This window comes from Coturnix japonica, chromosome 8, assembly GCF_054131305.1.
Source record: "Coturnix japonica strain WE chromosome 8, WE-NBRP24, whole genome shotgun sequence".
Classification (NCBI taxonomy): domain Eukaryota; kingdom Metazoa; phylum Chordata; class Aves; order Galliformes; family Phasianidae; genus Coturnix; species Coturnix japonica.
Window position 1 is genome coordinate 20,761,289 of NC_140670.1, and position 14,499 is coordinate 20,775,787.

Genomic DNA, 14,499 nt, shown 5'->3' on the forward strand with positions numbered 1-14,499 from the left:
CAAACAGAAATGTCACATACAGCATCTCTACAGTGCAAAAGTGTTTTATGTTATATTTGGAGTTTTGATACATATTACATTTGAAAACAGAACCATCATCTTTAAAGTCTCAAGTCATCACAATCAAGGGCTTAGTATAGACTTTTTCACTTTTATGGGAAGACTACATGAAATTAATTTTGATATAATGAAAGTTTATTGACAACTGTACTCAAGTAAGCCATGTAACAGTTCTCTTATTCAAAACAAGAGGAGTATTATACTCACAGTTTGTGAAGACTGTTAAGTCCAACAAACATTTCTGGTGTTAAGCAACCAATTCTGTTATTTGAAAGATCCCTGAAACAGAAAAAAGCCCACAACAGAGAAACATTAGTTCTACATTATTCATATACATACTCAGGTAATCACATACAGCCTCTTTAATTTTAATGCTTAAGGAGTCAAGATACGAGAGAGAAATAAAGCTTTCTTTAGTAACATAACTGAATCAAACAGCTTTCACAACATTACATAAAGGCTATTAAGCAATATTCCACACTTAAACATACCACAATGCAACTTATAGTAATTGCATTAAAATGTGATTATATAAATGAAAAAGCAAAACATATCTTCAAAACAACAGATTTTTTCTTTAACACATTTACTAGCACCTGTCTGTTTACTTTTGAAAACCTTTATGTATCCTTCACATTGTTGTGTGCAACAGTTAGCCAAGATGGACACATTTTTACAGTTCACTAATGTATCTTCTCATGGGTACTGTTCTTGTTGAAGAAATCACAGAAACCAAGAAGCAATTGATTTTTCAGGCAGTAAGAAGTTCAGTCTTGATAAGCACTAGAAAATCTCTTCCAAGAGCAATACTGCGGCTGCCTCAGACAACGGATACTACAAAGCACTACATTCTGTAACTGCTGTCTGTAGAAAGATGAATGAGTGCTTTCTCCATGATTCATACATTCAACAAAACATACAGAATCCTTTTAGGAAGGTGACAAAAGTAAGTATAAACAATCATGTTGTGATAACAACAGGAATTCTGCTCTTGGGAGTATTCTGAAATAGTGTTTAATTTTCAAGTATTCAATTTTCAACCTTGACGACAGTTTTCCTTCATATCGACTATTCTTTTTCCCCCAAGTATAACTGCAGCAATCTATGTATTTTAAATGATTAAATGTCCATAAATACATTAAAATTTATCCGAATATACTTTTTTTATAGAATCAGTGGAAGCCTTTCAAGTTCTTTGTAGCATTGTGCAACAGTATCTTTCTCTTTTACACGAGAACACAAAAATAATCAAAACAGAAAAATAAAGATGAATAAGTTTGATAAATCCAGTTGTTGCTTTCATGGAGACATACCCAGTCTGCTAGAATGTGAAGGCAACATCTTTAGAATTCACTACAAAGTCTTCTCCCATCAAAGAAAATATATTGCTGTGCAATGAAATGATGAAATATTACATGAGAATTGAAATATTTCTTAAATGCTAATCAGGGATATGAAGTAGGCAACAGCTGATGAAAACAGTATGCAAAACAATACAGTGCCATAATTGCAAAGTAGCTGTTATCCTCTGTTTTTTTCTAGTGAAAGCTACAAACAAACTCTTAAAACACAACTTCAAAGCAGGTACACATTTATTTATATTATATTTATTTATATTTATTTATTTTATCTTTCTCTTAGAGAATTAAATAGTAAACAAGAACCCACTCAGAATTCTTAGTTGTGTAATGCTTTATTTCAGCCTGAGAAAAATCTGAAGACATACAGGACAAATCGCACCACAATGTGGAGCATAAGTTGAGTGGAAGAAGTAAATTAGACCTAAACTAATCAAAACAAGCACATATTTCTCAGAATGTTACACAGTAAAATGGCATTTTTAACAAAGCAAAAGCCTTCCTTCTGAAGGCTTTTATCAGTGTTATTTTCACAGTAAGATGTATGTGGCTGAAATATCTGTATTATAAAACCTATTTTTAAGGCAAAACAAAAAGATAGCTTTCTGCATATTCCTCCAGATTAATACATATTATATTAGGTGTTATTCAATTCATAATGTACAAAGCTGGTGTTCCTTTTCAGAAGTAAGACATTTACTTTAATAACACCAACTTGTAAAATTGATGTGAGAGAAAGCAAAACTCTCCCCTGTTGAATAACCAAGTGTCATAATTTTAGTGCTTCATACATTTTCAATTTTCATCAGTTTTCTGTGTCCCTTTTAAAGCAAACCCTTAAAATAATTCAATTTTTCATTCAAATACAAATTAGAAGATTTCCAAAAATAATTTACAGAAAACATTTTGATGTTGGCAGCCTGCTGTTCATCTGCCTGACTTGACATAGTTGTATTTCCTGCAATTGCCCATTTTACACCAACATCAACATGTGAAATAAGAAGATATAAAGTACAGCTTTAAAGTAATGACCATTCAGCATTCAACAGGAGTTTATAGTATTTATTGCTTCTACGCTGCTGTCTGCTACCCCATCGTTGAAGTGCTGAAGACTGCATAGATTTTCTTACCACAAATTATACCTATTTGTATCAAACTTGACAAGCTGGTAATTAATCAACTCTCTGGCTCTTGATTACTCCCAGTGTTACATGTTCATGCCAGAAACAAGGAGACTTTCTCAGCTCTATCCTTGAGAAATCCTAACACTACCATTCCTTATTTTTCAGAGCCATTTCTTCTCATTTTTACTAACATCAAATGATTTGACCTTCTTGCACTTCTCTCTGGCAGCTGATTTAAGTTTCACCTGTGTATGTTTTCCTGCATGCAGCCCAGGACATGAACAGGCTTCCCATTTTTCCCACCAGAGGTCAGGGTTGTGTTATTAGAATACGTGGCCAAAACAATAATTAGCGCTCGTTTTGATCATTTCATTGTTTTATCACTAAATGCAGCGAGCACAAAAGTGTCAACCTTGTGTATTGGTTTAAATTAAAAATGTATATGCTGCTCTGACTTCTTAAGTACATCATTGGCTTTGTGACCAAACACAAAAAATTACTGGTTGGCATCAGAAAACACTGCTAGCTGTGTGATCAGAGATAGAAACTTTTTCTTACATGGTTCAATCATAGATTTAATCTCAGAATAAAAAAAAAAAAAAAAAAAAAGGAGAAAGATTTTTTTTTTCTGGCTTTGCATTCCTCCTCATCTAAATCTTACCATTCTAAAGTATTTCTTGTTTTTGCAGGTGTCTCTTCACCTGAGACAGTGTGCACAATGCCAGGCAGACTCAGGCACATGCCGATGGCTGCTTTGCATGGCCATATGGATGCTGGCACTTGGAACACTTTAAAAAGAGGCTTCAGGTTGTGAAGAATGAAGGAGGATCTTGTTAACTAAAAGTAAAAAGCTTCCCTTGTAGAACTGTTGTAACTGATAATTTTACCTTTTTACAAATATAGCTTAAAAAACAGTACTTCTGAAAGTACTTTGAGAAGATTGGCAGTGAGAGGAAATACAGGAATGACAGACAAGGGACAAATTGCATAAGTATTCTTATTAAAATGGCAAAAAAAAACACCAAAATATCCAGCAGAGTTAACGCAAGAGCTAAGAAAACTGTAGGCAAGCTCAGAAAGATGAAAGGTTTCTTTTCTAAGAACTTATTTTATAGACCTGGCCTGTGATAAATGTAAGTAAACTGTAGGTCATGAAAAAAAAAAAACAACAAAAAACCTTAGCACAGCACAAAGCTATGCTTGCATTGCAATGCTTACAATTATTTAAATCTCTTGGTTTTATTTCTGATGAATGAATGTCTTCAGCGACATACTGTCTGCTACGCCAATAATTAGGTGCGTTGGAAAGCAAACGTATATTAAATGGGAAAAAAAGAAAGGGGAAAAAGGATGGTAAATGTAAAAAGTACAGCGTGTAATTTTTTATTCTCCAGACAGCGTCCTCACACTACTATTGCTTGGTGGCATATGTGAGTTGCCCAAGGATAGAAATGTTGATACAAACACAATTTTCAGAATAATTCAAATGGAATTAATACTTACAGGCGCTTCAGCTCTGAAAGTCCATGAAAGGCCCCTGGCTCAATTGTGCTAATCAAATTATTCTTCAGATCTCTAGAAAGACACGAGAGAAAGAGCAATTAATTATCACTTTCCCTATTGTACGAGTGTTATACCAGAGGAATGATGAATGTAATATAATTCTAACCTTCATTCGTCTTCTGTAAAAAATGTCATTTCTTTTAAATTGCAACACAAAAACCATTACATCTTTTGCAGTTTATAAAAACATGTTTTTCTAGATTATAAGGTTAAGATTAGATTTTAAAAATACCTGTTTTAATTATTCTCCTCCTTGTAATTTTCTAAACGAGCCTACCAGCCATTCTTGCCCCAGGAAAAATGTTTTAATCAAAGAATGAATAAAATAGTCAGCAAAATAAGAGCCTTTTGATTTGCTTATTACTTATGCTGTGCACTTTACATTTAATACATTCTTCATTTTGACATAAGGTAGGCAAAGCATCTGTCATGCAATATATAAACAGACAGGTCAGCTTTCTGTCCTGACATACAAGTAATTTCTCACGTTTTTAGATAGGTGCTTCATTTTGTAGTTGGTGACATCCAGAAGATCGGTTGTTGTTCAGATAAAGAAGATCTTACTGGCATTAGTAATCTCAACTGCTCTTGGCACAGTGCTCAGGGCCACGACACTGCTCTCAATTCAGTCCCCACAGAGATTTACTATGGAATTGTCTCAGGCCTCTTCATGATGTGAACACTGAGGAAATGCCTTCAGTGCAATTAGATAAGCAGGCCTAGGAGACAAACACTGCAAATTCTTGCACAGTCACTGTTCATCTTCTGTCAATTTATAATTCATAGGGAATGACTGGTGTGCAATAATATCAGCGCTGATTCTTAGATTGGCCACTTCCAGCACATACCAGCCAATGTTTCACCTCTGCCAAATGACAGCGGTCAGTCACCTTATTTCTCTTTATTTTATTGCAAATAAAATGCACACTGAATTAAATCGTGGTTCCTCAAAGTAGGATTGCCCTCTCAATAGGGTGAGAATACATCCTAAATGTTTAACTCATGCTAAGACATATTTTAATTTGAATTTCAATTTATTTTTTAATCAGTTTTTGTATTTTTATCAGTAATTTTTTCACATATTTTGAATGCAGTTTCAAAAACTTGTGCTTCACATCCTTTTTGTTTATGGTAATGATGCTGAGGAACAGTATGACCCTAGTCAAAGTCTCTGACTCATAACTGTCAATTCAGCATTTAGCCTGCATCACAATTACTTATGTACAAGAAGCCTTGCCTTGCATATTAGAAATGCAGAGCTAAAGAAGCACAGAAGGCAAACTATGTGTCGCACCTCATCTTGTGACTTCATTGAACAAAATAAACAGGAGAAAGGTAGGAAGGAAGTTATGGATTTAAAACAGAGAGGAAACAATAAGCTGTCCTTTGAGTCCTACTAAAATGCAGATAGCATTACACATACTTACTAACAGTATGATTAAGTACTTAAACTGAGGCAACAAGGATCCATAAAGCTATGAAACATCTTGGAAAGCATTTTAGCAATGTGTCTACAAAAAACAGTGATTTTGCTTCATACTGTTTTTATCTTAGCTTCATTTAGGTATGTCAAAATTCCTTTGCTTCAGTTGTTGTTTTCACTAATGAGCCATTATTCATTCACAATGCAAATAAAATAAAGTCAATAAAATAGGTTAATCTGAGCTCAACACAAATACAATGGATATTATAAGGAAATATTAAAAACACACTACTAAACTTTTCAAGTACTAATGTAACTTCTAAACAGTGATGCAAGGACGTGTACATATATGTACATATCTGTATTTACACGTACTTTAAGCACATGAATTACATAGCACAGGTCAGTCCTAGTTACCTGAGCCACAATGACAGACCCTCAGCAGGTGCTAAGTTAACAGAAAGCATAAAACGGAGAAGTATTAGTCCCTCCCTGTTAGTGTGCCATATGGAGACACAACTATAGTTGCCCTGACTGAGAAAAGGAATGAGTCAGAGCCCATAAAATTCCCCAGAGTCTTAAGTAAACAACAGGATCACCCACAGGCAGGGAAAAAGAAGGGGAATGGGGAAGTTCAGGAGACATGTAAAGAAAGGTGCCATAAATAGGTGATGTCCAAGCATCACCCCTTAATGGTGATCTCAGCATTTGTGGGAAGGCTGCAAGCTCTGCGATGACTTTGGCACAACAGTCTGTGACAACTTCAGACTTAGGTATAAGTTCTTTTATTTCTCCAGGAAATCACCACACAGAGCAAAGGCAGAAACACAAATCTCAGAGCTACCGCTTGCATTGGTACTTAAGAACATGCCATCAGAGCACACAGTTCCACAGACAACAGAGAGAAATAGTGATGACAGACATCCTCCTACCCTACTCTGCCCTACTCCCTAACCCAGGCAAAGCAGTTTTCTCTCTTGTGGTGTCTCCTCCTGCAGGATATCACAGTATCACAGAATTGTAGGGGTTGGAAGGGACCTCTAGAGATCAATGAGTCCAACCCCCTTGCCAAAGGTTCCCTACACCACGTCGCACAGGTAGGCGTCCAGGACGGTCTTGAATATCTCCAGAGAAGGAGACTCCACCACCTCACTGGGCAGCCTGTTCCAGTGCTCCGTCACCTTCACTGTAAAGAAGTTCTTCCGCACATTCGTGTGGAACTTCCTGGATGAAAGTGGCAGCTGCAGATTATATCACAAGTGAAATACAGTTGATAACATTTTTTGTGACAAGAAAGCACTCAGTAAGAATTGCAAAAAGCTTTTTCTCTGCACCTGCTCATAACAAAAAACTGCATAGAACTTCTGCAGTCTCTTCTCCAGAGTCCCATGAAAGACAGTTCAATACCTTTGGTAAAAAGTTAATTGACATGAATGTATTTTTCTTTAGCATTACTCAGTGTGTGGGTGAGCAAATGCTTCATTTTTTTTTAATTTTTTTTTTTTTTTTTTTTTGAAACCTTCAAGTATTCATACCAAAACATCTGGTCTGCTCTCATGCTTTTCACACCAAACACCAGAGCTTAGCTTCCTGCAGGCTGCGCTACTGACTATACCCTCTGAATGAAATGCAGGTCCTTCTGCTTTTTACTGGGTTAAATATGTAACTAAACAGGTCAAAGGGAGTTCTTTAGTTTGCAGAAATGAGCCCACGTGGCAAAGAAAGAAAGGACACTGTCCTAATTATCTGAACTTCAGCATTCTTAGAATTTAAAAGGCAAACAAGCAAAAAAAAAAAAAAAAAAAAAAAAAAGCCAGTTTGATACAATACACTTTATGGACCTACGCTGCTTTACACCTCATGCTTCACACTGGAATCCACATAAAAACAACTTAAATGCATAGTTCAGAGCAAACACATTTTAAACAGGGGTAACTGATGGTTTTAAACTTTACACCGATTATGCATATTTTCTGTTAACTGCCATCTCATCTAAATGCTCCACAAGTCCTAACTAGAGGAATTAACAATACTGGATGTAGGAGGTGATCAGCAGCTCACAACAATGGAATCAGGAGGAGTGGCAAACTGTTTCCAGGTGAGCTTTAATGACAGTCAAACCAAATAGACAAAAGGTCTCCCAATTACTGAAATATTTCGTGCTCCATTTTATGGTAACTCTCCTGTTTCTCCATAACTTGTAACCACATTGGAAAAAAAAAACAGCCTAATCCTAAACTATCATCTACAGGAATAAAAACGTCCAGTTTCACATTAGCAGAGGCAGACTATTTCAAGGAAAAACGTCCATGGCTTGCACTGCCCCAAACAAAGACATCTGGTCTTCTTATTTTGGAAATTGCACTTAAACTACCTAGGTCATTTTAGTAAGGATATTCTCAGAAAATTGTAGATGATTATACTACCCACAGTCCTGCTACTTTCTCAGTAATTAGTATTATTCCATAATGTTTCCATATATTTCTGGCCTAACAAAATAGGTGTTTTCTTTCTTGGCGTTGTGTAAGCCCCAAATGTGAATAATAAAGTTAAATTAAATGATCACTTACTATGTACATTCTACATTAGGAGTATTTTCTTTCTTTCCATTTGTACTTTACACAAAATTAATACTATTAAAATATTAAATTAGCATCTCCTATTTTCTAAGTAGCAATTTTTTACATATAAGTCTTACAGCAAGAAGTATCAACTTTCACGAAGCTAAATAAGGAAACTAGGGTAAATTTGGTTGTATGTTTACATTTTTTCCCCAACAGCCACTGCTGAGGTTTGGCAAAAGGTCACAATCCAAGGCACACCAAGCTCAGCCCAGCTTGGGCCACACACAGGCATGCAGGCATGTGTATTCAATGCAAGTGATCTTATCATCAACCAAAAGCAAAAGAAAAGGAATGGAACCCCAGTACAATAATATTGAATCATTGCAGCATGACCCAGTTAAGGCTTAAAAAAGGAGAATTTTATAACTGATATTTATGGTTTTGCATCATTACTGATGGAGTATTCTTTTTTTAAATGTATCTATTCCAAATCTGAATGATGTTTCATTAGTGGTGCAAGTCTATATATCCACAGGCGTGACCTGAAAATAAATCAAAACCAAAGTGCCTTTTACAATTACAGATAGATGAAGGATCCATGAAGATAGCTGTAGCCATAAACACAGCACTCTTGGCTGCACAAGTGCAGAAAAAATAAAATACTACAAAATTTATTGATGTACGTTCCCCTCATTTTATTAGAGACGCTAGAGGTATTTACTGCATGATACCCTGATCTTACCTAAACAGGAATAGAAAAAGAACACAGAATAGACTCCATTATTAGAAACAAATCTCAAATGATTGCGGTCAACAGAGGAGAGTATCTTTTTCCCTTACAAGTCTGAACTTACAAAACTGTAATATTAGTTAGGCACTGTCTTCTTACTTGTACACAGATAACTTGTATCTCAATGCAAGTAACAAGGAAGAATTCTTTTAATAATATCAGCACAAGCCTTTTACTACTGCTGTCACAAGCCATTGGGATTTGATCATCTTTTACTGACTTATGATACCGAAGAGGAATTACCTCAACAATAACAGCTGAATGAAGGAGGGGAAATCTTGTTTTGATTGATCGTGTTTGAAATATTCACTTCCCAATGGCTTTGCAGAGATGAAGATGAAACAAGAGGAAGAGACTACTAATGGGTCTTTACAGTTACGTTTAAAAGCTACTCCCAGCCTCTCAGCTATTAGACATCTTCCATAGCCTAAGCCCTAATTATCTAAATGTGTCCTTGAGATTCTTGATGCCTCAAGTTCACTGTACACACTTACGCAGTATAAAACATTGTGGGGAAATTGCTGAAGCACACACAGTCAATTAACAAAAGAATCAACTCATCTTAAACTGCATCCTGACAGCTTGGCCATTTTGCATCCAAGTCTCCACCTCCTGACTCTGCAGGATCTTCCCCCAGCTTCCAATTGATAGACTGTAGATATTTTGATACTTATTCCTAACAAGAATGTTCCACTAATTCCAGTACTTCATTCAAATTTCTGACATTGATACATCTTTCATAAAAAATTATAGGTTGTACCAAGAGGACATCTGTGTTTAGAAAGCTGTCATTATGGTGCTGCAAACTTTCCAAAAAAGCTCTGAGAAGAGCAATCAGTTGTTGAGCAGATGCCAAATACCAATGAAATACGACTGACTTTCCACATTTTGCATATTACTATGAAACAACAACAGGAAAAATATAAGCTCACATCCTCCACTTATTTCTCAAGTTAAATTCCCAAACTGAACAGAATGGCACTTTTGCCCCAGAAATGGAAACAGACTCAGATTCACTTTACAACACCATTGTGATCACAGAGGTGGGAAAGAGTATAACCAATGATGAAAGACCACATCTAGTGTATACTCTGCAGTGAAAACAGTGATGCTTCGATGGTCTTGATATTACCAAAACTTGTTTTCATTTCCACCGTTGGTGACTGCATTACTGGCCATGCACAGTAGAAATGGGCTGGTATCACTACCAACAACTAAAGCACACAGTGCTCCTACAAAACTCCAGACCCCAGAAACACAAACAATAACTGTGCCTTTTCAGACACTGGTGACAGGTCTTTTGCCTGCTTGTTTGCTTAGTGTGGTAGTACTCTTCCTTATTATGCATTTTCCTTTCATCTTCTTTTTTAATCCAAGCAATTACTGTTTGGATTGCCTAAAACAGAACACACTATGGGACTGGACAGACATACAACTGTTGGCAATTCAAGGTATTAAGGACTGACTGGAAGTGTCAGACCAGTTGTTATGACAGCAATAATGGCCAATAGAGCAACAGAAAAGACATTGCCGTATTTTTTTTTTTTTTAATCTTAAATAATGAAGATAATGAATAATAATGAAGATGAATCGTTCAAATCAAATGTGCTGTGGCAATGTAGCAATTATTCATTATTTAGGAAGAAACCTAAAAATGCTGAACCATATCAATCACAGCAGCTGAAACAGAGCAGAGATACAGACAGGCTTTACAGCAGTTTGCTCTCTCAAAGTATCCCATAGAATAATATTATGTATTTCATTTCACTGTGATAATAATGGTTGAGTTGCACAGACTTGCTCTGAGTACTGTAACTGAAGGGAGAGTGTGTCAAAGAAAAAGTGAGAAAACAGTATGGTAAAGCAGGATAAACTTTTGGTGCAGAGCTTCTGTTGATGCATCTTTCTACATGTACTTAGAAAACATTTTAAAGGATTAATTTTCCCAGAATAAATTGCACTTTCATTTTAAATATGACAGCAACCAAACGGCATCTGAAATGAGAATGCAAAGAATTCCTTTAGCTTAGTATTTTGTTACTCATAATTCAAAACTACATGTAATTTGTCATAAAAATAAACCATTTCATTTTTCCCAGATTCTTTCTCCTTGGCCCGTTTTCATTTAGTACAAATTCAGCACAGCATTTGAATTCCCAGCTCACACAGCAGTTCTTATACATGCTCCTTTTCCTAGAAAATTCCCCAAGAATAGATATATGGGAACTATGGAGTTGCTCCACAGGCCTAAAGCAATAGATGTCAAGGTGTGCAGGCACACACAGTTTGGTCTCCAATATCCTGCAAGCATCTCTGCAGGACTTCTCATGGCTGCAAAGAGCTCAAGGCTTCCTCAATTTCTATCCTGACCAGGACTCCTTTGCATTTTCTTTCTTTAAATGAAGTGCACAGTCACAATGAAGCATAAGTCATACTGAGTGAGTGAATGGGAAGATAAAAAATACTGTCTGCTGGGAAAGGCTTAAAATCCAGTGGACTAATTATTATTTCATGTTCTAAGGCTGCACTTATGCCAGCAATGTGTACTAAACATTCCTAGATTAAATTTCAAACTGCAGATTCACCACTTCACAACTTAACAGCACAATTTCAACAACAGAATTAAAGACGGGGGAAAGAAAGAAGGAGAATATTTTCATTGGTGATAAGCACTGCTGAACCATGTTAGCATGCTTGATCAGTTAGATAACAATCCCTTTTGCCATGCTTCTCATTGCAAAGAGTACTGTACTCCTGAAGACACCACTTCCTACCTTCCTTCATGGCATCTCTTCTCCAGTGCCTTGGAGATGTTGCTGGGATGCTGCTAATACTGCATGCTTGCAGAAAGAAACTTCAGTGGCAGCAAAGGTGCTTTATTGTGGCTATTTTAACACGCATCTATAAATCTGTGCTTGAGACAGCTTCTTTAAGAATGACAGCATCTGACACAAATTATGTGGTACCTTAACGACAGCAGTATATAAAACACTGTATGAGTATATCACAGTGTTGAAATGTCTGGCCACACATCAGGCTAACCGGACTATTTGTGGTCCTAACGGGAAACAGGAGCTTATAAATTCAGTTAAGTGACCTCCTGAAATACAGCGAAACTTCAGATGTTACATAAATTAAAACAAAACAAACAAACAAAAAGACCCAAAAAAAAACCAACACAGCTACCATACTATCTATCATTTAAAAAGCTCTATAAACTAACAATTTACATTCCTGTCATTTCTGACCATTAACATTGAGTTTTACATAAATCATTATGTAACTTTTCTGATGCGAGATGCCATCATAAATCTATTCATGACTGTGCTACGACAAAAATAATCTTAGTATACATCAACCAGTTTGTTCAACTGCACAATAAATTATTTACAAACAAATTGTTGAAATGAAGATCTAACAGCAATTCTCTAGACAAAACTCCAGAAATACCAGCAGGTGTTTTTATAAACCTGCAATTTAAGAGGTGCATAGCTCCTTATAATAACTGTTCTACCTAAGAAAACTTCTAGAGTAGGAATAGGGTTGCAACTGACCCAGTAGAACTAATACGGAATATAATCCTAGGAAAGATTCCTTTCATTCTAATCTGACAGCATAAGCCATTGATAGGTAAAATATAGGGAGATTTTTTTCCCTTTACTTACACAGTCATTCACTGAATTTCAACCAGAAGATTCTGAGTTTTCTCACATCTTGCACATTTTTTGTCCTCATGGAATAATGACTCTTAATAATTTTGAAGATATGTTATATTTTGTCATAAAATATTTCCTTGATATTATAGATATTAAAATCATAAATCTTAGTTCCTCCCATGTTGAAACATATTTATATTTTACATCTGAAAAGATACACACAGCATGTTTAATCTTTTTAAAATGTGCTGAGTTCAGCACTGCTTCACAAAGTACAACATGGAACTAGACTGTGACCTTAATGGTTTTTATTCAAAAACTTAAAAGGCTTCTTAATATTTTTATGAAGTAAAATAAATTATTGAATTGCAGGTTGTGACCATGACTTGCAAATGTCATTCTAACTGAAAAATAGAATAATTATCTCCTGTGCAGTCCTGTTATGAATCATTTAATTAATGTAACATAAATAATCATATACATATATGTTGTGTTTACACAAGAGATAAAAGGTGCATAGAGATTACAACAGCAGCACCAGTAACCTATAATGGTATGGTGAACTCTTCCAACTTGACGATTATGTAGGTACTGATCAAGTAAATTTAAACCTTGAATTCCAAACATTTCTTGCATCTCTTCATGAAAACAAACTTGCACAGGTAAGACTTCCTAGTCTGCAGAAACCGATTACTTTTTCAAAGCCAAAAATAACGTGACAAACAGACCTACATTCATTTGTTGATCATTTAGAAAACCCTGTGATATTTATTCTGAAACTTTAATTTAATTGCAGAATTATATTCTTTATTGAATATGTTATTTCAAAGCAGCATTTCACTGGTAAGTTTCCATTTTTCCAAGCTAACTCAACCAACAGCTCTTCATGCTGATGAAGTAATTTTCGGTAATCATGAACTAAAGCTCACTCTGTTTGTGAAATAGCAGAACCTGACCTTTTTATTAAGAGATAACCATGAATCTCTGTAATAGATGTCTTAACATGAATCTCATTTATCGGAGAACAAATCTCTAAGGTTGATACCAGATTTCAAACTCATCTTTTTTCCTGAGAACTCTGACTTTACGAATGTCTGAAAATAACTCAGGTCAACAGATCAGCAACAGCTGCCAGAGAACTCAATAAATATTGCATACGTTGCTCTTTAGAGGCTTGATTCTTCCTGTTGTAGGTTATTTTCATTTAGCCAATACTGAGACATCTGTTATATTTATATACCAGCAGTATCAGTAAAGAATGCATGGACACAGCTAGTCAAATCATGTAAAATATTCAAAAACTGCAAGACAAAAATCACTGAACTAGAAAGCAGAACATGATAATCCTGTCTTCAATCAATCGTCCTGAATGGCAGAAACCACGTTAAACGTTTTCAAATACACAAATCATGCCAAATTCAGAAAGAGTAATATCCACTGGCCACCAGAAGCATGACAATGAAAGTACTGGCCCAGGTCCAAAAAAGCACTTAGGCTGTCTGAAGCCAAACTTCAGTGGAACACAGGTACTCAGTCCCAGACAGCAGCTCACATCCCCTTTTCACCTCCCACATCTGCACAGCTGCTGCAGGTATCTCAGTGCTCACTTTTTAAGTTCCCAGTGCACAGAGATGGAGCTGGTCATGTACAAAAGCTTTTTGGAAACTGCAGATGCGACACATGTGGCTGGGCAGGTTAATAGTACACATGCTCAGCACAGCTACAGATGCAAAACACAGCCTAACATCCCAAAGCACTGCAAAGTAGTGAGGTGGTGCTGCCATCTGTCTTTTCTATGGCAACCTAACAATTAGAGCTTGAGAAATGGAAGACATCGCATCAGTGTTGTCCTTGCCCAAAAGAGAAGCATACTTACATTTAAGACACACAGGGAGATGAAGAAGCAGACAAGTGCCCTTGTCCCATAGAACAGTATTTCTGTATATCATCAAATGAATGTT

General features: G+C 35.9%; 1 protein-coding gene across 4 annotated transcripts in view; it reads right to left on the bottom strand.

Annotated features, from left to right (window-relative positions):
* Window positions 1-14,499, bottom strand: part of LOC107316088 (adhesion G protein-coupled receptor A2) — a 247,657-nt gene that overhangs the window by 147,975 nt on the left and 85,183 nt on the right. For all 4 annotated transcript variants that reach the window (XR_014948908.1, XM_015867228.3, XM_085555213.1 and 1 more), the window contains 2 exons: window positions 4,046-4,117; window positions 268-339 (listed from right to left, as the gene is read on the bottom strand). Coding sequence is in view for 3 of the 4 variants with exons in the window: in XM_015867228.3 (XP_015722714.2) it covers window positions 268-339; window positions 4,046-4,117 (144 nt within the window). In the remaining variant the exon portion in view is untranslated. The remainder of the gene's footprint in view (window positions 1-267; window positions 340-4,045; window positions 4,118-14,499) is intronic.